The 26,423-nt window shown below is 34.6% G+C and overlaps 1 protein-coding gene across 2 annotated transcripts in view; it reads left to right on the top strand.

The window, feature by feature from the left end:
* The window catches only part of LOC143246530 (uncharacterized), a 77,413-nt gene extending 52,844 nt beyond the window's left edge, over positions 1 to 24,569 (top strand). For both annotated transcript variants that reach the window (XM_076493392.1, XM_076493391.1), the window contains 10 exons: positions 1,206 to 1,276; positions 5,751 to 6,000; positions 6,742 to 6,990; positions 8,335 to 8,414; positions 8,733 to 8,804; positions 9,341 to 9,415; positions 12,848 to 12,890; positions 14,799 to 14,926; positions 15,643 to 15,732; positions 21,384 to 24,569. In XM_076493392.1, coding sequence (XP_076349507.1) covers positions 1,206 to 1,276; positions 5,751 to 6,000; positions 6,742 to 6,990; positions 8,335 to 8,414; positions 8,733 to 8,804; positions 9,341 to 9,415; positions 12,848 to 12,890; positions 14,799 to 14,926; positions 15,643 to 15,732; positions 21,384 to 24,474 — 4,149 coding nt within the window. In that variant the 3' untranslated portion in view covers positions 24,475 to 24,569. The remainder of the gene's footprint in view (positions 1 to 1,205; positions 1,277 to 5,750; positions 6,001 to 6,741; positions 6,991 to 8,334; positions 8,415 to 8,732; positions 8,805 to 9,340; positions 9,416 to 12,847; positions 12,891 to 14,798; positions 14,927 to 15,642; positions 15,733 to 21,383) is intronic.
* The last annotated feature ends 1,854 nt before the right edge of the window (positions 24,570 to 26,423 follow it).

Raw genomic sequence — 26,423 nt, 5'->3', positions numbered from 1 at the left:
AAAAAACAACAACAAACAAACAAAATAATTTTGGTTACAGGAACAAAAATATCTGTTGATATCCTTCAACGAATCCCACATGACTTGTTAAGTACTTTAGTTTGATCTGGAATTAAACACAAAACTACACAAGGGGCTATCTGTGCTCTGCCAACCACAAATATCGAAACTCAGTTTCCAGCGTTATAAGTCCGCAAACATGCTGCTTTGCCATTGGGGGGCGAATAATTAAGTACTTAAGTTTGAGCTCGAGTCTCATATAACTAGTTTAGTACTTTAGTTTGAGAAGTATCAGATAGCTTGTTGATCAAAGATAAGTTTACACTAAAATCCGGAGTAACGTACCCTGTAGCGGACAAAACACAGATAACCAGTGACAGATGGTCATCTAAAGGAGCTTGACATGATTTTAGATCTGTGCACATTTTATGTTTTTGCTGACTCTAAACGTGCTTACTATTAAAGAATTCCAAAGATGGAGTTCGAACAAATTCCACGTCAACGAACGAGAAGAGCCACTAGAACCAATAGTGTAACCCATATGTAACCCTTTATGTAAATATAATAATTTTAAATTATTTTAAAGTAAATTCATCTTAGAAATTTTTGAATGGTCGTAAAAAGAACGCCCCTATTTGTAGCTTAAAAGTTATGCGCACAGTTAGATACCAATTTTTGTGCTATTGTCGTAGTTTCACATGAAACATAAAACACAGAGATCGAACCTTTTCTTGCTGTTTCTGTCTATTTCTCTTTAACGTCTACTGTTTTAAGACGTAAAACATGTAAACTTGGATTACAGGTTGACAGAAATGCTGGTAATGTTAGACAAAGAAATGAATTTACTGAATCATTCAAAAGATATACGTTTTATATGAAAAATTAAAACATAACAATGTATAGTTATTATGTCATTGAGTTTTGAAATAGGAACTATTATAAAAATGCTTTTGATTGTGGTTCTGAAAGGATAGAAAATTGAAGTGGTTATTATGTTGTTAGCTTACTACCTCGTTCAAGGTTGTCTGATATCTTTGTTTTTAGCTTGTACCATCTAACGTAAGACTGTTCGATATTACTGTTTTATTAGTTTACCATCTAACGCAAGACAGTACCTTATTCCTGTTTTGTTAACTTACCAGTAAGCGTATGACTTTATAATATTTCAATATTGTAGTTTACCGTCTCATGTTTCTGCTTTCTAGGCTACAGATAAAGACTCGGGAAACTTTGGAAAGGTTCGTTACACATCAATCAATGGACCCATTGCACAAAAGTAAGTTAGACATTTTATTTACATCTGAAACAGCTAGGAAACAGCTTTATGATGCTCAAGAAATAGCAGCACGTGAGATCTAATAAAAATATATTTTAACATTATCACGAGGAAGGTTTAATATCCAGACCCTCGCAGAGGAAATATTTCTCAAAGTAGTTGGGCAGTTGTTTATCCGAAAAATGAAGTCTTGATCTCAGTTCGGACAACGAAACGTCATTCACTCGAGAAATGAAGTCCTAATTTCAGTATGGACAGCGAAACGTCATTCACTGGAGAAGTTAGATATTGGTCAAGGTCTCAATACATAATACAAAATATCATATATATGAATAAGGAAATCATTATAGAGATATGAGAACCTGAGAAGCGAATTTTGATGAATGTCTCCACAAAGAGGCTGAAAACTCATTCATATGTATAATGAAGTCTTGTCAAAAGCCTTAGCACAGAGACCGGAAAGTCCTGGCAGCTGCAATCTGTATAAAAACTTGAACATTAGTACGATGAACAGTAAACAGGTCTCAAGTTTTTTTGAAGGTGGCCTCATTCTGATCTTGGCTACTTGGATAACACTATTGTTTTTATTACCATCGTATATAATTCAGTGTAAATGTCTTATGGCTGTTCCATTTCTCTCGTTCCCAGTAATCAACAAAAACATTATAGTTAAAAATCCAAAAAAAATTGGTTTACTGTGAATGAAACGTTATATAAGATTTGGACTCTATATTTTTATATTGAATACAAGTGGGAAAAATATTTTAAAACCGAAAGTGTGAAAACGGGTGCATCAAAATGTAAGGAAACAAGGCATTGATTGTCTAATAAAACTTTCTATGTACAACATCTCGTAAACTTTTTTTTATCCTTTATACATTATACCAGATGGAATGGACTAATCAAACTTGGTTATACTTGTTATACATAGATTGGAGCATTTTGTAAATCGAATTATTGGAGACAATACGTGTACTTAAAGGCTGTTTATATAACATCATAAGAATCAGATACTTGTGTGGACACATAACTTGTATGTTTTGTTTTTTCGCTTGGAACTTATATTTCCTCTTACAGTTTCATGAGAAGGTAACAGGATTTCGTCACATGGGTGAGCTAAAGTACAAAGACCAAACTTCCTGTGTATCGACGTCGTGGATTCGTTGCTGTCTTTATAAAAGAAGACTCATAGACACGCTTTTGTATATGATCATGATACTATACAACAAATGGGCATTAACCTGATGTGGGACACGCCCCCTTACAAAGGAGGTTTTATTAAGCCACGCCCATTCCTACCTTGTTTCCTCACTTTTTGGAGCGCGAATTCCCACACTGTCAATTTCTTTTAAATAATTTTTCCTTTTCTTCGTACAGTTTTTTCATAGAAGGTGACATTTGTGTTTATATTTTATGTTTATATAATCAGTGTGGGTGTGCTCCATAATATATGGTATGTTCAAATAATGGTATATCTATGGTGTGCATTCGCTTCATTTGTGTTGCGTGTATACATTGTGAGCGTGCATTTGTGCTGTAAATTCTATAGTGTGTAATTTCAAGCACGAATTTCGGTTGTGTGAATATAATAAGGGTTAATGAATTAACAACTTCACGCTAGTACTAGCACGTGGTCTCTATGTTATTGTTCCATTTGGTAAACTTATAACTATGGTAAGTTTGTTTTGTTATACAACCACAAGCGTTCAACAATCTCAGCCAGTCAGATTGAGAAATTTGTGATGTTGCGAACTGGTGACTCTCAAGTGGTTCTGTGACTTTTAATTTTGCATGTGACTTGTTTAGCATCTAACGTTATCTCTCAGATACTTTTTAAGATTTATTATTTGGTTATTAAACGTGTTTATGAATATGTAGTTTGTATTGCATGTATTGTGTATCCGCCCCATTTCTACTATAACTTCTGATATATATACATATAATATATCATATATTTTATTCGGATATGAACAGATAATGCCAAAAATTAATGTATTATCTAAATCACTCCTTCTATTTACATGTGTTATTTATTATTTGTACAGTTAAAAGTGAAAATACTTAAATCACTAATAAGAGCTAATACCATTTCCAAAGTCCTTATTTTACATTCCAGGTTTAAAAGTAGTCAATGGTACATTGCAATGTTACGCCTCACAGTCATCCATTGTTTCCATCAAATGTGAGCAATCAGTGTTACACATTTCAGTAGCAGCTTCAATTTGTGGTTAAATAAAAGTTTATATTTAGTGTACATAATTAGGAAAATGAAATAAACAACATAATTGTTTTCTTATAGCGTGTTATATTAAACGTATATTTCTACGATTTATCTCATAATTCTGCTCAAAATAATCTGTCCACGCGGAGGTGGCTGCTATGTGGCGCCATCTCATGTACAAAATGGTAATAAGTAGTATATATGGTTGTCTTATTCTTAAAATCCGAACTCTAAATGACTTAAATAAAATTGATAATGCTTATGATTCAATTGTTTATTACGAGCCAGACCTGAATAGACTTTGTTCGTGAAAACTGATTAGATATATAATATGCCTAGCCGACCTGGTAACTGGGAGAAAGGCCTCGAGGTCATTAGTGTGACACGATGTGTGACTGAAATAACATATTCTCCTTTACTTTAAGCGATGAGTGGTTAGAATTACACTCAAATCACATTTCTTATACTTCTAAACGTTCACCAACTTAGTCAAGATACTGCTGTCATCCATTAATATTGTGAATACTTATGAAAATAAACTTGTGTGTAAGGAGTTTTGATAAGAAATTATTCTTTTGAAAGAGAGAAATGAAAACAGTAAAAAAATGTCTTGGAGTTTAAATAAATGTATTAACACCATACGCACGTGAGTTTTTACTGCCAGAAAATATGTTAAGAAGGTCAAGACAAACGTTAAAGTTTGAATGAAAATGCGAAAAGGCTGGGAAAAAGATACGAAAACAACATGGAGGCTGTAACCTGGAACAAATAACAATAATATGAACTCGTATAAGATTGTGCACAATAAAAATAATCATATTTCAGTTCCTGTTATGAGTTGAACTTTAATGGTTAATGGAATGTCTTCTTTATGTTATAAACAAAATATACCTTATTGTATGGAACGTTACAAGATGTATGGTTAGAAACATTTTCTAAACTTCTTTAATATTGATTTAGTAGTTTATCAAACCTACTACAAAAGCAAGGAGAACTGAGTGACAAGTCAAAACTTGTGAGTCTGAGGTCAAAGAAGTGAACAAATGGTGGGGTGTACTTGTGGTCGTACCAGAGTTTCTAAAATGATGTCGACTTTTTCCTGTCTGTGCAGCAATTAGTTTTATTATTTATAAGAACCTCCTTGTATTGATTTTAACGAATCACATGCTATTCCTTTGTTTGGTCCATTTACTTGAAGAAAACGAGTTCTTTCTGTGTTGGTGAGGTTTAAAATCGTCTAAGTTTAAAAGCATAATACGTTATGTATTTACAATACGTGAGATATTTTTTCCCTGTTATAGTGTGTAACGTATCAAAGATGTGCATTGAAAGCGAAAAATCATTATAAAAAATATATTAATATTATTTCGGACAGGAGGCACATAGACGTTACAACAACAAGGATTGTGTGTTTTGTTTGTTTGAAGTTAAGCACAAAGTTACAGAATGAGTTATTTGTGTTTTGTTCACCACGGGTATCGAAACACAGATTTTAGCATTCTTAGTCCGCAGACATACCGCTGTGCTACTGAGGGGCGCAAGAAAAAGGAACTCAAAACAACAATAACACTTGGTCATTACCACAACGAGGGCAACAACAATAACAATTAGTCACTACAGCAACAGGAACTCAAAACAACAATAACACTTGGTCATTACAACAACGAGGGCAACAACAATAACAATTAGTCGCTACAGCAACAGGAGCTCGAAACAACAGCCAAACATAGTTCAGTGTTCATGAAAACGTTAAGTGTTGTCAAACTTAACAAACTAAGTTAGACAAAGCTTTATTAAGTGTAATATAAAATAAAATTACCACAAAGGAACTCTCAGAAAATTGTACCGATAAAGTGATTAACAGTTAATCTCATGCAGGTAAAGTGATTTGGACATTGTTATCGCTTATGTAATATGGCTGGCGTGTTGTGTAATAACGCTTAATTGGATAATCTAACTCTCTCACACACACACACACATACATATTATATTCGTTTGTTATAACTCGAAAACAAGCAGAAACAAAAACAAATTAAACATAAAAAATGCTGCACCAATTGAAAGTATCCCAGGTATAAACTACACCTTGGGATTATAAAATCTAGGCTACATTTTATAATCCCACATTGTAGCTTGTACTTGGGATTATAAAATCTAGGCTACATTTTATAATCCCACATTGTAGTTAGTAAAGAAGCTTCTGTGCATACATAATCTAAGTAGTACACTTACCTGTGATTTTTATCTACACAGTTTAAAACTGGATCCGGAAACCGGAGTCATCACCTTACAAAGTCTTGAAGGGATAGACAGAGAGAGAATCCCGGAGTATACTTTGATTGTAGAAGCTCGTGATGATATTGGTAAAGGTAACAAGAATGTTGTTGAATTACTGCTTCATCTGGTGGACGCTAATGACAACGTACCAACGTTTTTGCAACCTCGTTACGATGCCGTGTTAAACACCGACATGAAAACATTTAATCAGAGATTAATAGTAAAGGTAAAAAGACATTTTATAAAATGGCTAAAAAAAGTGCACAGAAAGTTTCACCCTCGACTGGTATTATTATATGTAATAAAAATACAATAGTACGATTGTTAGTTTAATGTTCAAAATTTAGATTATTGTTCGTGTGTTTTCGAATTTCGCGCAAAGCTACACGAGGGCTATCTGCGCTAGTCATCCCTAATTTAGTAGTGTAAAACTAGAATGAAGGCAGCTAGTCATCACCACCAAAACTCTTGAGCTACTCTTTTACCAACGAATAGTTGGATTAACCGCAACGTTGTAACGGCCCCACCAATTAAAGGGCGAACATGTTTGGTGTGATAGGGATTCGAACACGCGATCATTAGATTACGAGTCGAACCCCTATCCGTTTATCTAGCCACGCCGGGCCAAATTTGGTAGAAAGGGCTAAAATTAGAGTGTTTTAATACGGTTTACATGAGAATAATTTATCTAACTACAAAGAATTAGAAGCCATATTTTTACCACCTTCGTGATACAGCCTTTAAAATCAGTATAAAAAAAAGGTCCTATTTTTTACACGTTCGTTATTGGAAGGTTTATGTTTTTATTTATATAATTATTTTCAGAAAACTAAATTTTCTTTCTAATGCTTCACTTTCGTATTTATACACGTTACTTTTAATTTTACGTTTTTTTTTTTTTAATTTAGTTTTATTGTATATTGTATATTCTAAAGTGAATATTAACCTCAGTTTTCTCTGATGTTAGGCTTACGATGCAGATGGTCCAGGGCCTAATAGTAACGTGACTTACGAAATAGTGAGTGGAAATTATGAAGACAAATTTCACATTAATTCCATAACTGGTGAAATAACGTTGAAGGAGCCTCTGATAGCTAAGAATCAACAAGGAGATACTAGCAAAAGTAATCTTCCGCCAATAACGCTAAATGTAAGAGCTCACGATCATGGCGTACCAGTACAGTCCTCCACTGTGGATGTTCAGGTGCACAATCAGGCAAGTTGTGTTTGCAATAACTTGAACAAATAGGGAGAAATTCTTCCGCTTTAGAATAAAGTTCATATCCTTTTATTTTATCTATCTAAGCCGGTATAACAAGGTTATTTCATAGAAGGAACGTGCTACGTGTGATAATACAAATGTTGTCTAAGCGGACACACTATAATTAGAAATTTGATATTGCTTTGAAGGTGTACCTGACAAAAGTCACGATTTTTTTTTTTACTTTATAAAATCGTTATTTTGAGAAATACTAGAAATAAAAAAAGTATTATGAACAGTGTGAAGTTTCTATAAAACATAGATATTTTCATCATAATACAGGTAATTCTATTTGTTTGTTTTGTTTTGTTTTTAATTTTGCGCAAAGCTACACGAGGGCTATCTGCGCTAGCCGTCCCTAATTTAGTAATGTAAGACTAGAGGGACGGCAGGTAGTCATCACCACCCACCGCTAACTTTTGGACTACTTTTCTACTAACGAATAGTGGGATTGATAGTCACATTATAACGCCCTCACGGCTGAAAGGGCGAGCATGTTTGGTGTGACCGAGATTCGAGCCCGCAACCCCCAGATTACGAGTCGAACGCCTTAACCACCTGGCCATGCAGGGCCAGGTAGTTCTACGATGATTCCATATTCTGCATTGTATACACTTGTTGTTTAGAAGCATTTACAGTTTAAAGGGCAAAAGTTAGCGAAGAAGCAAATGCCAATAGGCTTAAAACTTTTGATGAAAATCATATTAACAGCAGATATGTTTTACCCGTTCCTCTTAATTTGGTCAGGCACAGATAGCCCTCGAGTAGCTTTGTACGAAATTCCAAAACAAACAAATAAATCCTCTTAATTTGTCAGTTTAGAACTCGAAATCAGAAGGATGTAAGAATAGCATTTCAGATCATTTTTTGTCTTCTTTACAAGAAAGTGTTCAAGACGCCTTTCGTTAATACAAAACTCGTTAACTGGGATCCTTGGGCAATGATCTGTATCATACCAAAGGCAGATGAAAATTATTCTTTTTACATGACTCTCATTTTGATTCCGCAATGGACAAATTGTGGTGTTTTCGCAAAACAAATGTTTAAACGAATGTCAATTTCAGCGATTGAACCTGGAAGATTGGTCAAATGCTAAACTATTTAGTTATTCAAATAACCTCCAATCAGCTAAATTGGACTTTTAAAAGAAAGATGGCGTCTTCAAAACCAATACAATTTCTGTTACTAATAAAACCTAACAAAGATTCCTCATCTTTATCCAAAAGTTTCGTACATACAAAACACAACAAGATTCGATATAATATATTATACACGAAGTTCTTTTCTTTTGTAATCCAGGAGTATCTTAACAGAACGCTAAGCTTTATTATCCCCTTGTCTGTGGAGGACGTTTTGGATAGAAAGAACGAAATAGAGAGGTAAATGTTCTGATTATCCAATGAATTAAATGTACATGTAAACAGCAGATATGCACCTGTAAAGAATCAGTCGTACTTTTAAGATAGGGAATCTTTAGTTTTTTGTCAGTAATTTCAGGACTTATTACGTTTTTCATTGATATTAAGTATGTCTAAAGATACCTTAAAAGTTGATACATGTGAAAAGTTTTCACCTAAATGAACTGCACGTGACCTCTGACTTAACAGTAATAATGTTTTCAATGAATAATTGAAGTAAACAAAAACTCGTAGACAGCTGGAAATAACCATTTTTTTATTGTTTGTCTGACAAACAAGAGCTCTCAATACTCTTACTGGAGCGAGAGTCAGTATCTACTCAGCACGTCCTTACAACGGCAGTCGAGTCAGGTAACAACCTAGTGTTTATTTTTCCTTTTGTTTAATTAACATACTTGAGCAGGCTGGCAGTAACTTATCATTTATGAATATAGCTAATAATGAATATAACTATTTTAATATATCATTCATGCTTATAATGATTAGAATGCTTCACCAGTGTACCCTCACTGCTTCATAATACTTTTGGTCGTAATTCCAATTGCATCTAATGACTTTAGGCCAGTTTAGAAGAATTAGGCTAGGTCTGAATCCATGTACTAACTTGATGAAAAGTAGTTTTTATAATAAAGCGAATTATATAAAAAACCAAAGACAATTATCTAATGAATAATGACTTTCAAACTGTTAGTATATATAAAAAATTTAAAATAGCGCATTTTTATAGAATAGTCAATGACTTAAGTATTAAAGACCAATATTTGTGACAAATTTTATAGGTTTATAAAAGTTGATAAAAATGATTTTATTAGACGTAGCTATAAACCTGGCTTAAATAAAACGTAAAAACAATAAAAGTTTTCAACTAAGGGTAACTCTTTTTCTAGGTCTGTGGCCTTTGCCTGGGTCGCGTACCCTCTCAGTTCCATGATTAACGTTGCTACCTTGGAGAATGCTCTCAGGTATACTAGAATAATTTCATTATGATGTAGTAAAATATATTTTGAAAATAATTTAACACTTAAAGCTACAGAAGGCGATAACGTTAGTAGAAGAAATAAGAAATATTTTTATTACATTTAACGATTATCGTAAAATTCAGGAGTGTTACATATGCAGGACTGTTTCTTTTCTTTTTTGTTTTTGAATTTCGCGCAAAGCTATTTGAGGGCTATCTGGGTTAGCCGTCCATAATTTAGTAGTGTAAGACTAGAGGGAAGGCAGCTAGTTATCACCACCCACCGCTAACTCTTGGGCTACTCTTTAACCAACGAATAGTGGGATTTACCGTCAGATTATAACGCCCCCACGGCTGAAAAGGCGAATCCGCGACCCTCAAATTACGAGTCGCACGCCTTAACCCACTTGGCCATGCCGGCCTCCGTTTCTTTTACATTGGATACAAGAGCTATGATGTAGATAGTCATAGGGCGTGAGTATTGTTAGAAGCGATAAATTATCACAGGTTTGCTTATGAAATAGTTTAACGAATCATTTGTTGTGTAGTAGCTGTGAATTGATTCCATGTTATTCGAGCCTCTTGAATTCTCTCGTTGTTTTATGTGAGTATTGTTACATTATAACGTCTCGTAATTTGTAGAAAGGTCTAGACCTAAAATGGACATATATATCTATAGGTGACCAAGATTGTAAGAGAAAAATTAAGTTAGTGAAAGTAAAAGTGAAGCTAGTATGCGGGTAATTTCTAAAGTGGGTTTCACAGTGTTTATTATAATAACAGAGGTAAAAGAAAGTAATTTGCCTTGTAAGAAAGTTCGCTAAAGTGATCGAACCTACCTGATGGACTCTGAGGAAAAATAGACAATTATTTAAAACTCTGGATATAATTGTGAATACTTATGGTGTAAAAATATTTATACATACGTTTGACTTGCTTTGAATATATTATTTTAAAACAAGTGGATTGTATACTGTCCGTTTACTGTTGACCATTATCGCCAGCAACTTACAGACACCTACTGTAAAGAATCGCGGCCCAATAAAACTCGACGTGGAGTAAGTGGTATAATGATACGTGTTTACATAATACGTGTGTAGTTTTATTACTGGTTAAACTACAAAATAATAACCCAGGTTTAGCTCAACAAAAAAATGTACAGAATTGCTTAATAATATCTTCTATTTTCTCTGAAAATCGATCGTTGAAGCTGTTAAATATATGTTTTTGTAATACTATTTTAGGTCTTTGTTTCAATTAGGGTTAACAGTTAGACCTTTATATATGATAACTTGAAGACTGCTATGTGGAATCAGTAGCAAATGTGATTCGATTTAGTGTAAACACTTTTTTATAATTACCGAGATTATAGTTAAATATATCAGAGGAATTCCCAGTGGTTGATATTGTTGTTTTAGCGAAATATACACAACATTGTATATCTATTCTGTGCTCGTTGTAAGGATCAAACCTCGAATTCTTTAGCGAAATATACACAACATTGTATATCTATTTTGTACTTTTCGTAAGGATCAAACCTCGTATTCTTTAGCGAAATATACACAACGTTGTATATCTATTCTGTACTCTTTGTAAGGATCAAACCTCGAATTCTTTAGCGAAATATACATAACGTTGTATATCTATTCTGTACTCTTTGTAAGGATCAAACCTCGAATTCTTTAGCGAAATATACACTACATGGTATGTCTATTCTGTGCTCATTGTAAGGAGCGAACCTCGAATTCTAGCATCAAAGATATTCTAACTTGCCATTAAGCTACTGGGGCTCAAATGTCATTAGATATTGTGCAAATACATGTTGGAAACTATTGTCTGTCTTCGCAAACTCACATTATAGCAAAAAATAAAATACATGGTGTCCATAAAGTCCTTGCGCAGTTTGAATCTAATAACTTCACCTTTCCCCCGCTGGGGCAGCGATAAGTCTTCGGATTTATAATGCTAAAATCAGGGGCTCGATTCCCCTCGATGGACACGGATAGCTCGATATGGTTTTGCTATACACCCCCAACATAACTTCACTTCTATATAAGATATAAACAACCTGTAAAATGGGAAAAGAGGGACTTTATTCAAGATTTAGTATATTTAATTGTAAGAATGTAAACTTTCAACATATCCACTATCGTTTGGGATACAAAACCGAACGCGATTTCGATGTTCCCCGAACACATTCTGTAGTTATGTATGAATTATAGCACTGATCACATTTGATATACTAGTTCTAAGATTGTTTAGAGAGGAAGTCTTTGTAGTATAAGCTTCAGTTTTTACATGCCCCCACTGGAAAAAAATCTAATGGGGACAAGTCTGGGGAGCGAAGTGGCCAAGATCGAAACCATTCAGTACAGTAAAGGATTTATTATCTAGAAAATAAGAGAAAGAAATTAAAACAAATGAATCTTCAACACTTTTATTTAGGTTCTGAATACATTCCCTTTATTTGTCCTATAACAGATTGCTTATATCTTATATAAAAGTGAGGTTGTTAAAGATTCCAACTGCACAAGGACTTTATGGTTACTCTGTATATAACATCACAGAATCGGCCCGGCATGGCCAAGCGTGTTAAGGCGTTTGACTCGTAATCCGAGGGTCGCGGGTTCGAATCCCGGTCGCGCCAAACATGCTCGCCCTTTATAACGCCCTCACGGCTGAATGTGACGGTCAATCCCACTATTCGTTGGTAAAAGGGTAGCCCAAGAGTTGGCGGTGGGTGGTGATGACTAGCTGCCTTCCCTCTAGTCTTACACTGCTAAATTAGGGACGGCTAGCGCAGATAGCCCTCGAGTAGCTTTGCTCGAAATAAAAACAAACAAACAAAACAACATCACAGAATCTCTACAACCTGATGTGTTTAATTCATTACTATAAAATAGGACGTTTTATCAGGTGTGCTGATATTGGATTAAAACAGACATGCGAACGAAGTTTGATACAGTTACGTAAACTAGAAGCTGGCACTTTGGTATATACACAGGATTGTTCAAAACTGTATTCACATTTGGAATGCTCGTTTGGCTGTAGTAAATAAGCCTAAAAGCCAGAAAGAAACATCTTTATTAATATTTCATACAACAAATAAACTGTATACATACACTGCTACATCATTTGTGATGCTTAAAGTGGGCTAAACTAGCATTCAAACAATCATGACATCTACGACAGAGTACCTGATGTACTGTTACAGAATTTTCAACTCTGATTCGATGGAAAGCATTTGTAATTAGCTGATTTAATTCGTCAGTGCTTTGGGTTTATTTTTACGTATCATCCAATCTTATCTGAAATACAAATAAAACTTCTAAAATCGATACACAGAAGTTGCATAACTTAAAGGATGTGTGATTTTTGGGCCACCCTGTATACATACGCCTTGTAAAATTTATGACATCACTGTGTATCTTTTCAGTGCTATTTATGGTCGGCAGTACGTCCTCCAAGACAAAAGCGAGGTGAGTTTTGAAACTTTAAGCGTTACATAATTTCTTATCACCGCATACACAAGAATTTCGATTAATAAATGAGTTATGACCTAGGTAGGTATTGAATTGTTAAGTGTTTCTACCGTGTATTTGATAATACTTCAAAATATTTAAAACTTGTTAAATACGATATTTTCACAATCATTGGAACTTTCGCCAAGTGTATTTGGTTTGTGTAATGTTTGACCCATTTCTCTAAAATTCGAGGAATTTTCATCAGAAGAAAAATTGGACTGAGTTGAGCTGAAAACTTTTCTATCAGTTCTGAGCAAACCTACAACTGAGTTTCAGAGTTTAAGATTAAAAAATATTTATAGAAAACTGAGCTTTTAACTTTCTATAGATTCCGTAGTGTTTACCATTCGTTATTTACAAAAATTGAAAGGTGTTTGTCTGCTAATTTTACTTTGAGTATTAATTTAAATTTCAGAACATTATTTTATCAGAAAAAAAAATTAAGCGGAAATGACTGGAGATAAATGTATTTTAACTTCCAGTATGCAAATCAATAAGACAGGATTCGGAATATTGGGTTGGTTATGAAGTGACGTCACTGTTTGTGATATTAAAGCTAGAACAAAAATAAATATCCAAGAAAAGAAAAAAAAAAGTTTCATCCGTTAGGCTTAGAAACCTCCATTATTGTAAGAAGAACTCACCTTTCAATAGCGTGGTCGAAATGTGTTCCTCTTGCACAGAATAGTAAAAGTGTTTATGTTCAGACAGGTAATACAGTTATCTACTTTAGAGCGACAAGTAATCTTTGTTGAGTTTTTTTGGTCATTTCCATCGACAGAAGTCGCGAAAACCGCGAAGAAACGGCTTTATAGAGCTTAGAAACTAGATCTGTTTTTGCGCAATCACCGTCTTATGTGTAGAAACTAGTGTACATTTCGCCACGTTGATGGGTAATTCAGATTCCAGATATCTCAAAATGTTCAAATCTCTGTTAATTTTTTAAAAGAGTATTTGTTTGTTTGGAACTAAACACAAAGCTACATAGTGGGCTATCTGTGCTCAGCCCACCACGGTTTGAGTCTGCAGACGTTCTACTGCACCACTGGGGGGGGGGGAAGCCAAAGAGAGAGTACCGAAATGCTTTATTCGATAATCATTCTACCAAACATGTTTCCCAGATTCGCTGACTAGCTGTTAAGAAATACATTTCTAGTAAAGATTAGTTTACGAGAAGTCATTAAAGTTTCGAGAGGGTGGGATATTATGCTATGAATTTTCTGAAAATAATTTTACTCGTCCAAAAGGAGAGTTTTCATTACTCTATAATCTCACTGATCAATGTTTAATATCAATTTCATTTATTTTATGAATATTTGTCATCAGTATCAGAGTAGGTTTTCAAAGGAATACAATTTAATCATTTGGTTACCTGAAATATATATATATAAAGGTGGTTAATTAAGCCTAATCACTTGTCGACATGTCTGGATAAACAGTCGTTAAATTTATTAAATCCTGTAAACAATTAAAGTCACTAGAGTAATTATAACATATGAATCTGAATGGTTGAGTTCATAAGCATAAAAGGATTGAAACGTAAAACAAATATATATATATATATATATATATATATATAAATAAAGGTGGTTAATTAAGCCTAGTCACTGTTCGACAAGTTTGCACATCTTATGCTGTAAACAGATAAAAGAACGGTCGTTAAATTTATTAAATCCTGTAAACAATTAAAGTCACTAGAGTAATTATCAACCTGATAACTGAGTCTTAACGGTTGAGTTTATTAAAATAAGAGGGTTAAAACGTTAAAAAAATATAAAGCTGGTTTTAATTAAGCCTAATTAGAAACCACTTTGATTAGATATCTTTCAACGAAACATTTTGTACTTATAATAATTCTTACAGGTAAGGGAAGTGAGACAGGAAGATTACGACATTGTTTTCTGGTTTCTCATCGTCTTTGTTATCTTAGTACTGCTACTGCTTTTAATCTGGTTGATATGTTACTGCTGTTACTACAGAGGACGGAATAGGTAAGATAAATGTACTATGACGAAACGATCGTTTTGATAGTTCTCAGAAATGCACGACACTTTAAGAACTCAATTATACTCAATGTCCTTCTTTAACGTATACTGAACTCATATTTTCTGTTGTGTGTTCTTACTGTGGCAATATCAGATTGATTATAGCCTTACAAAAATCTGAATCTAAATTTACATAACTTCTAAAGTTTTCAGTAAAGTTAGTACACATATAGATACGTCGTTTCTTAGCCTGATGTATATCTACAGTTAACTGTTGAAAAAATTTGCATGTGATACTTTTGATATATGAATCCACACTTTTATTATTTAAAGGTTTTGATTAATAATTGGTTAAGTGAATAGAGAAATGAGTAGTAATTGTAACTGAGGCAATGGGTGTGTTTTCTATTTGGTATTCGTTCAGTTGTATGTGTATTTATTGTATGTAAATATTGCTAGTTACAATGTAATACGTCTTTTTATTTGATAGGTTACAAGTTAAAACTAAATATCTGAACTACATTCTAAATTATTGAAAAACGCGAACTGATATTATGTTTGCTTTGTTCCTTCAGATATGATATTTATATCACTTTGTGTGATAATAACATATTGAAACTTTCTTTAATTTACTTACACAGTTACTGGCTTTTGTTAACTTTAGCCATTATTTGCTTGCGTAAAGAAGTAACTATAAGAATTGCTTGTCAATCACGTAATAGGAAGAATGATGTTGTGACGTCACCCAGTAAAGTTGGTCCCTCTGAAGAAGTCATAACAATTAAAGAAACCAGTGAAACTGATGGACGAAGGTAAGGTCACACACACGTTGAAATAGAACAATATGAGTTGAAATTTCTCTAACTAACCTCCACTGAAACTCATGAACTTATAACAAATAGATTAATGATTTGTTAGTACATTAGCGTGTGTATTTTCATACAGCAAAACCACATCGGGCTATCTGCTGAGTCCACTGAGGAGATTGAAATCCCTGATTGTAGCGTTGTAAATTCGTAGACTTAACGGTGTGTCAGCGGGGGACAGCAGCACTGGTCCGTTGTTTACTTAAAATATGAGACAAAAATATGATGTTCGAAAAACATAACATTACTTAAAAGAAGTATCGGAAGTAATAAAACTCAGTACAACTATTAAAAATAATTATTGTAATGTTACTTAGAAACTAAGTTTAAATGCTGTATTTTAAAACTATTTCGGAGAATTATATTATGTGTGATAAATAAATAAAAACATAAGTAACTATTCAGAACAATAAATATTCTTTACTCAAATATTAACATTTTAGTTCAAAGTAAGACATAGTAAGTTAATAAACACATATAAATGAGATTAAAGGTTCGAAACTTCCCATGGTTTCGTTCTTAGTTACTGTGTTAACTAAACATAGCAGTATTTTTTTTCAAATAAACAAAAAAATCCAAATATAAGAAACTAAAGATAAAATTGATAATTTTGAATTAAAAAAGAACAAAATCTAAAAACAAACCAGGTGGTCAGTTGTTTTCTCTGTAGACTTTATATTTTAATAATAATGTTTCTAAAATATAAACTGTTTGTATTGTGTGCTTCGTAATGTATTTTATATTTAAATTGTTTCTAAGTTGTGTAACTTACAGTTACACAACTACAGGATGTTTTCCTAACGATTCACTGTTACCAACGTCATGCAGTGTCTTTGCTAATGAGATTTTGAGTTACTATGTCTCAATAACGTAAAACATTTTCTACTTTGTCGTCATATTATGGATAATAAACTTTGAAATTTTTTCACATGAAGGTTATAGCTGGGAAACACAGGCAAACAAACACATGGAGATTATATCTGGTAACCACATAGCATGTTTTATCTGGCATGAAGGTTATTTATGACAAACATATGGAGGTTATACCTGACAAACTGTTCTCAAGTTTTGTTCTGCTTCGTTTCTTGAAGGTGTGCATTAATCAAGCCAACATTAATGCTCGTTTTTGTATGCGTTAGAACTGAAACATCTTCGTTGATTAAAGAGTAGAACAGTGTTGATTGACTCGTTTGTTTAAACTGTTGAAATGCTCTGATTTTTTGTTGACGATTTCTTTTTAAGTTCAAAAGTGATTGTGTTAGACCTGCTTTCCCGGGAACCTTATCTTCATTAGTTTCTGGTTGTATTTATTGTTCATACTTTTGAGTGTATCAGACCTGCTCTCCCGGGAACCTTATCTTCATTAGTTTCTGGTTGTATTAATTGTTCATATTTTTGAATGTATCAGACCTGCTCTCCCGGGAACCTTATCTTCATTAGTTTCTGGTTGTATTTATTGTTCATATTTTTGAATGTATCAGACCTGCTCTCCCGGGAACCTTATCTTCATTAGTCTCTGGTTGTATTTATTGTTCATATTTTTGAATGTATCAGACCTGCTCTCCCGGGAACCTTATCTTCATTAGTTTCTGGTTGTATTTATTGTTCATACTTTTGAGTGTATCAGACCTGCTCTCCGGGAACCTTATCTTCATTAGTTTCTGGTTGTATTAATTGTTCATATTTTGAATGTATCAGACCTGCTCTCCCGGGAACCTTATCTTCATTAGTTTCTGGTTGTATTTATTGTTCATATTTTTGAATGTATCAGACCTGCTCTCCCGGGAACCTTATCTTCATTAGTCTCTGGTTGTATTTATTGTTCATATTTTTGAATGTATCAGACCTGCTCTCCCGGGAACCTTATCTTCATTAGTCTCTGGTTGTATTTATTGTTCATATTTTTGAATGTATCAGACCTGCTCTCCCGGGAACCTTATCTTCATTAGTTTCTGGTTGTATTTATTGTTCATACATGTGATTGTGTTAGACCTGTTCTCCCGGGAATCTCCTCTTCATCAGTTTCTGGCTAAGTTGTATTTATTGTTCATACATGTGATTGTGTTAGACCTGTTCTCCCGGTAATCTTCTTTACATCAGTTTCTGGCTAAGTTGTATTTATTGTTCATACATGTGATTGTGTTAGACCTGTTCTCCCGGTAATCTTCTTTACATCAGTTTCTGGCTAAGTTGTATTTATTGTTCATACATGTGATTGTGTTAGACCTGTTCTCCCGGTAATCTTCTTTACATCAGTTTCTGGCTAAGTTGTATTTATTGTTCATACATGTGATTGTGTTAGACCTGTTCTCCCGGTAATCTTCTTTACATCAGTTTCTGGCTAAGTTGTATTTATTGTTCATACATGTGATTGTGTTAGACCTGTTCTCCCGGTAATCTTCTTTACGTCAGTTTCTGGCTAAGTTGTATGTACAGTTTATGCATTACTTTTACTCTTAAGTACTTGATTAACAGCGGAAGCAAAATAAATGGGTTTAAGTTATATTTTCGGCATTTCAGTGAGCTCTTTATTTACACAATCCTTAATGGATCTTTTTTTTAAGAACGGACTTTATTTGTAATTTTCGTGTGATACATGTGTATCGATGTACGGATACCTTGCAATATATTCTAACCTCAGTTACATATGGAAATTGCATAAGTGGTGGCACAGCAGCGTGTCTGCGGATTTACGACGCTAAAACCTGGGTTTCGATACCCGTGGTGAGCAGAGCACTGATATCCTATTGTGTGGCTTTGTGTTTAATTACAAAAAAAAAACAAAGAAAAACTTCAGAATTAGAGACGACTAGCACAGATAGCCCTGGAGTGGCTTTAACTGAAGTTAACCAACAAAACGAGACCTGTTGTTATAAATAAAACTTGCTAAGTTTATTTGTTTTTATAAAGAAAGATATGTTTCTTCTTATTATTAAATTAAGATGAACAGTCAGTTACCGGTGAAAATTCTTTATTTTCTTAATGTTTCATTTTATGACTATAAAGTAGTTTGGATTGTTTAGAATTTCGCACAAAGCTGCACCTGGGCTCTCTGCGACAGCCGTCCCTAATGTAGTATTGAAAGACAAGAGGGAAGGCAGCTAGTCAACAGCACCCACCACTAACTCTTAGTCTACTCTTTTACCAACGATTAGTGGGACTGGCCGTCACATTATAACTCCCCCACGGCTGAAATGGCGAGCATATCTGGTGTGACGGGTTATCAGGAAATAGAGATCCTACTAAACACAAGACCAACATTTAACAAAACAAACAATTAAACAATGCAATTAAAGACAATAACAATAAGACCTTATGTATCACGTGATCAAGAATTAAAAATGATAATAAATATATGATAAGAATATAAAACTGCAAATAAAATATTTATTTAAAAAACAAACAAAAAGACGAGACATGTTCTCAATGAAATATAATAAACCTGTAAAGTTAAACGGGTTGCACGAATACCAGAGGGGGTTTCCTATAGCAAAGCCACATCGGATTACCTGCTACGTCCACCGAGGGGAATCGAGCCTTTGATTTTAGCGTTGTAAATCCGTAGACTTATCGCTGTGCCAGCGGGGGACTAAGGTAAACCGTAAACCTAGTTACAGCCACATATATATACACTATTTTTTAGAAAAGATATAGCGTAGAATGTGTTTAGAATGTTCATATAATATGTATATAAATCCACCATTTACAACGATCATCGTCTCTCCCTTCTGACAGAAGACTTCTCGAATCTGATATTTTCTGTCTATGAAACCGTGGCAAATCATTCCTATTTTAATACTTAAAGGCTGACTGGACTTATGCAGGAGACTTCCTCTACCAAGTGTCCAGTCGTGCACTGGTCTAGTATCAATATGGTTCGTCAAAATTATGTCAGAATCTATTTCGGCATTATCACCCAATGGCTAGCTACTCTTACATCTACGTAATAGAAAAACGTCACAGTACAAGTGGCCAAAGAAACTGTGTATTGTTAATGTTTATGGACATACATTGTCCAACTGTTTTGAATACATACTTTTGAGCTCTTTTTGCGTGTGTGTAAACTTTCAATGATTTAGTGGCTACACATTCACATTTGTAAAGATTCACAAGTCACGTGAACAATATATTTTGCATATTCAAGTCGATGTAGTTCGTCAATGATGGGCGAAGTTGGTGGACTTCTGAAGGTTCAACACGAAATGTATATCAGAACTGCTGGTATGGGTATTAACACTTTTAGTAATAAAGCGGGGAACAACGTTTCGACCTACCTGGGTCATCTTTAGGTTAACAAAGAAGGCTCAACATAGTTTGTCCCATTTTAATAAATATCACAGTGTCCTTTGTCATCAGGTCTGAGAAAACTTTGTTAAACAGAAATAAAGGGTTGTCACTTTAAATGTTGAACTTGTATGTTTTCCGTGGACATCTTGGATATACCTTCTGTTATGTGTGTGTGTGTGTTCTTATAGCAAAGTCACATGAGGCTATCTGCTAAGCCCACCGAGGGGAATCGAACCCCTGATTTTAGCTTTGTAAATCCGTAGACTTACCGCTGAACTAGCGGGGGGGGCCCTTCTGTTATAATTTATCCCTAAAAAAGCTTATGTTTATGATTGTGATCACATGTGCTGTTTATCTCCAAGATTCAGTAGACACTTTTTGTCTTTAAATAAACATTTTGCTCACAGTGTTTATATTGTTGTCATACATTTAGAATTGTTGTCTTTTATTGTTGGTAGGTCAGATGATCTCGTTTCAGATGGTACGTAAAGACTTGTTGCTATTGCTCTAAATTACGTCAGCTGTTTTTCTAGTTAAGACTTTTGTTTTCTGCGGTTTCCGGGTCTTAATGAAACCGTAAGGTAAAACGTTGAAGAAATAAATACGTTTCTGTGGATGTAGCTCTTCAATAAATATTCCAATGTGCGCTACGCTACGTGAATCCTTCTGGATGTTCTTTCTAAATGTTTTTTTTTTATTGTTGATGAACCCATTGTTATAAATATGTGTTGATTCTTTCAATTAATAAAGATGGTTTGATTATTTCATTGTTATAAAAATGTTTGTTAGTTCTACTCAGTGCTAGAAATAATTTATTAATGAACAAACGTAGATCTTTAGTATTTTATTATTATTCATCTTTGGTAACTAAAAACCCATCATTAAACTTATAAAATGCATTTGCATTAAATGTAGGTTTGAAATGAATTAGTTTTGGTGTTTCATAATATATTTATTTACTAAATCAATAGATGTTTTTAAAAAGAAATAAGTGAACTGCAGCTAATGCTGATAAGTTATGAACGATTTCATAGGAAGAAAAATATAAATAAATCGCGTGTGTATGTAGTGCACATTAAGTAATTTTGAATAATGTGAGCATGCGTGTGAATAAGCAAAATATTAGTTTTATTTATGCAGTGTTTTCAGCTAAATGATAAAGGTAATAAAAACATATTCTACATTATTGTTAATTTAAATAACAAATATAATTTAGAAATCATTAAATTACAATGCACCAATGTAGGGAGTTGGACTGTTGAGTTTCTTACCTAACACATCTAATTTTGATTTTCCACATTCCCTGCTAGGACCCTCAGAAAACAGGCTTCGAATGAAGATAACATGCGCGTCTGGAGGTTCAATAAACACCCTGATTACGACAGAGAAGAGCTGATCAGAACAGATACAGGATATGTTGAACACGAAGGAGAAAGGGGGACACCTCGAGACTCTCACCAACAAGACACCATGAATGAAGACTATAGCGGGCGTGATAACATGGGCTATAGAGGAGATCGTGTGGAACGAATTTATCGTGACATGAGGGGCGCTTCAGAAGATGGCCAAGTCAGAATTGACGATCTGCCAAGAGATGGCGCTAGCGGGCAGCTTGTGGGAAATAATTATGTGGTTCGCAGAAATATTGCAAATCGGCGTCGGAGAGGTACAGACAGATACGAAATGTACAGAACAGAAGAACTTGATGACATGCGTTACCTTGACCAAGATGGACGAGGACACGAACCGAGACGAAGAGAGATTCTTTATCTGAGAAGTCCTGTACATGAACATGACCTCCAAAACGTTAGGTACTTGGAACACAACGATGATGGACTCCATCGTAGCAACAGTCAGCCAGATCTCTATAAGGAACGACGGGAATACGTAAATGTCCAAGATCAAAATGTCATGCACAGAAGTCGCCCACACAGGATTTTGTACAGGGATGACTCTTTCCGCTTAGATCCTCGAGATAACCAGTTGAAGTTTTCTAGGTATCATAGGACGAATAGTGATGTTTATTTGCCAAACAGAGGTTATGATATCTATGGTCAACATATACCAAACGGCAGGCCGCAGGTAGCTTGGACTGGCAACTTTATTTTGCCAGAAGAACGTTACAGAAGACAAGGAAAACCAGATCCGAACGATCAGGTCGGAGGAAGATGGGCAGCTGAGGAACGTTGGGAAGAAAGGTTTGATGAAAACAGAAGAAACCAACGTAATTACGATATCCAAAACAACATTCAAGAAAGGGAAGAAACAGAAATTTTTAGGTACCAGATGGAACAGCAAGGACCGTCTAGTCAAATTCTTCATGAAACAAATCTTGAACAGTCAGCTGTGGAGACCAGTCCTCACGAACCTGTGAAATACGAGACTCCCAAAAACGATGATTCAGTAGATCAAACGAAAATTAACAGAGAATATAGGTATTTTAACGATGGAAAAGAGTTGAGTCTACAGGATAACCAAAACGTGACTTCTTCTGTAGGAGTTAATGAGGCGTATCAGGGTAATATTTATCAGACAGAAATAGAAAGCAATAGGCAGTATATTGCAGGACTACCAGATCCACCCAGTGGAATGAATTATGTTTCTAAAGATGAAGATGTAAGCAGAAGAGAAAACCAAAATTCTTTTGAAAATAATACTCAAGACGTAAATCGTGAATTTATTCGTGAAATACACATTATCAAAGAAAGACCCGTGGTCAGAATGGACAGTTTTGAACGTATGTCTGAGTATCAAAAGGGCAGTAATAACCTTTACCAAATACGTCAGCCAAATATGGGAATTGGAACCAATAATCCTCCGAATGTCTTTCCACAACCGGGATCAGGAAACCAAAACATTGGCAATGAAGATAAAAGACAAGAAACAACGCAAAGAAACCTTCAGACGGAAGACAATAATGAAATGGAGAATGGAAATGGATGGAAAGATAACCACCAACAAAAACGAGTAGAATTCTCTGAAATGTCTAATGTACAACATTATCATGCCAATGAGAAATACAACTCGATACGTCCTCGAGATAATATCAACAATACGATAACCTCATCAACTGATCAAACAACGTCCAATCTTGGAAATGATGTTCCGGGTAAAAATTTGCCCGAGAGTCAACCTGTTTACTTTTCATGTGACAATACATCAAACAACAACACTGTTTATCAAAATAGTGGTGGAGAGGTAAATAAAGAAAACCTTACAAATGACACAAATAATGGAATTCGTGGTCAAGAAGAGAATCACACGACACATGAAAGTAATAAACCTCACAATCATAACAGCAACAGACAACATCCTGGTGAAAACTCTCGAAACAATGCAGATGATGTCAAGTCCATTCAGGAACAAGCCGACGATAAAAGCAACAGTAGTAACACACTTAACAACGCAGCATCTCATAAAGATAAAACATCAATGAACAATAGTGCTTCTGAGTCAAATCTTAATCTGCCTCAGTCGGAATTTCTCGAAACTGGAGGTCACAGCTCGACGAAAACCTCAAAGAGCCAAAACACAAGTATACAAGCGTCAAACGAAATAAATACAAGAAACAATTTAAACAGTCAAACTGATCAGAAACAAATGCAAGACACAAATAACTATAACTCTGTCCATCAAAGCTCAGAATATAATGTAAAAAGGCACGTTTCTTCAGATCAGAACAAACAAGTAGAGAGCACAGAAGATAACACTGTTATACGAACAATAAAAGAAAGCAGAACCACCGTTTACGAAACTGTTATCGACCCTTCTATTAAAAATCGTCACACTAATGGTATTGAAGTGACGAAAAATATTAGCGAGAAAGAGTCACGCAAATTCGAAAATTCCGTAATTTCACCAACAACCAATGAATCTAACGATCGGAGAGTATTTGATCCATTGCACGCAACAACTACGCCCAATCATAAAGAACTGCAGAACAAAACCAAACTGGACGACATTCATAAAACTTATAACCAAGTGGATAACGGACATTCGAATGGAGCAAGTGAGGTCAACAATGCTACTAGTAAAGATGGTGAAGTCAATGTCCTTGTGGGATCAACAAACAACAATATGCAGAGCAACAACGATTCTGACGACATAAAACTACAACAACGTCAAATACACCAACAATCGGAACATGTCGAAACACGCAAGATTAGAAGGGGATCTTTAGATTCATCTCTAGAACTAATGGAGAATCAAACCAATCTTGGATTAAGTCATGGTAACGAGACGTTGAGTGACGATTCGGACTCTGGTATTGGTAGAGGAAATGCCAGCATAAACATGAGAAAGAACAATTTCTTAGAAAAGAAGAGCTTGTTTACTATTGCTTATGATGGAATACAGACACGCCAATTGAAGTCCCAAGACGGGAGAATAAACACCCCGTAGATGTTTGGAATATGTTTAACTGGAACTATTAATATGGCCAGTCTTTGTAATAGAATAATCAGTAAATATATAAACGTACGATTATTTAATTATCATTTGAATTTTATTTTTTCCAACTGGATGATCTTAAATTTTGCTGAACGTTTGACAAAATTTGATTCGTTTGCTGTTGAGGTAAAATTCATTATTGTCAACATCGAAGATGACTACATTGTTTTACAACAAACATCTTTGCATGATTCTTGTCAGTTTGGGCATTTAAGTTTGTAACTAAAACAACAGCTGTTGTTTCAGCAGAAAGACAGGCAGCCATCTGTTAACCTTGTATTCTTTTCAACTGTGATAGTTCATATTGCAAAACTAGTGTTTGGACTCGTGTGATTCTGCTACTTTGCTTGCACTATATTTTTTGAAATAAATAAACATATAAATGTATATGAAATTATATGTACTGCAGTTACAAATTTAAAATACACATACGACAGTAAACATTTTAATTATAGATACTGAAATAAATTAAGGGAAAAAATATCAACCTTAATTATATATTGGTTTCTGAAACGGAACAAAGTAACCATAAATATAACCTTATTAACGAAGTTAAATATATCTTGTTTATGTTCTATGAAGAATATATATATATATAATAACAATGTGAATATAATACTCGCAAATAGAGACATAAACCAAACTCTACCAGTTCATTCCAATTAGACGGGGCCTGGCATGGTCAAGCGTGTTAAGGCGTGCGGCTCGTAATCTGAGGGTCGCGGGTTCGCATCCCCGTCGCACCAAACATGCTCGCCCTTTCAGCCGTGGGGGCGTTATAATGTGACGGTCAATCCCACTATTCGTTGGTAAAAGAGTAGTCCAAGAGTTGGCGGTGGGTGGTGATGACTAACTACTTTCCCTCTAGTCTTGCACTGCTAAATTAGGGACGGCTAGCACAGATAGCCCTCGAGTAGCTTTGTGCGAAATTAAAAAAACAACAAAAAACAAACAAACCAATCAGACGATGTACGATCACAGAGGTTATTCAAACATTGACCATAACGTATTTATAAGTACATTCTTTTAATTATAACGACAAATAATTGAATCTTACCTTAAAAATAAAACTGTAAAATACCACCTTCGTATTGAATTTTGCAAATATGTCATGTATATAAATATATCATATTTCGTGATAAATCATGCTTGTTAAAGATAAGATGAAATTAGACCCTCCCCAGTGGCTCAGCGGTACGTCTGTGGACTTACAACCCTAAAATCCGGGTTTCGATACCTGTGGTGGGTAGAGCACCAATAGCCCTTTGTGTAGCTTTGTGCTTAATTCAAAACAAAAACAACAACAAGAAGATGAAATTAGAAATATATGAACGTAAAAATATTTTATTTTATTTTCAATGGCATGCCCTGACCATTATTACTTAAACTGTTAAAATATGTTACTATATAAAGCTGTTATGTTTTCAAAATATGATAAAAAAATAAATTTGTTTGTGGTTAGTTTGGAAGTGGGTCCATGATTAATAATTCACTGATTGATAATCGTTTTAAGACAAAGAGGGCAGTGTATGTATTCATTTAATTATCGACGTTAGAGGGCTACGTTTAGGAACCCGTTGTTTTCGACTCAACTAAAGCCCGGCATGGCCAGGTGATTAAGGCACTCTACTCATAATCTGAGGGTCGCGGGTTCGAATCCCTGTTACACCAAACATGCTTGCCTTTTCTGCCGTGAGGGCGTTATAATATTACGATCAATCCCACTATTCATTGGTAAAAGAGTAGCCCAAGAGTTTGCGGTGGGTGATGATGACTAGCTGCCTTCCCTCTAGTGTTATACTGCTAAATTAGGGATAGCAAGCGCAGATAGCCCTTGAGTAGCTTTGCGCGAAATTCAAACTAACTAATCGGGTTAAGTTCGTCCAACAGGTATTCAGTTC

This window comes from Tachypleus tridentatus, chromosome 3 (assembly GCF_004210375.1).
Source record: "Tachypleus tridentatus isolate NWPU-2018 chromosome 3, ASM421037v1, whole genome shotgun sequence".
NCBI lineage: Eukaryota > Metazoa > Arthropoda > Merostomata > Xiphosura > Limulidae > Tachypleus > Tachypleus tridentatus.
The sequence above is the reverse complement of the archived record's forward strand: the minus strand, read 5'-3'. Positions and strand labels throughout refer to the sequence as shown.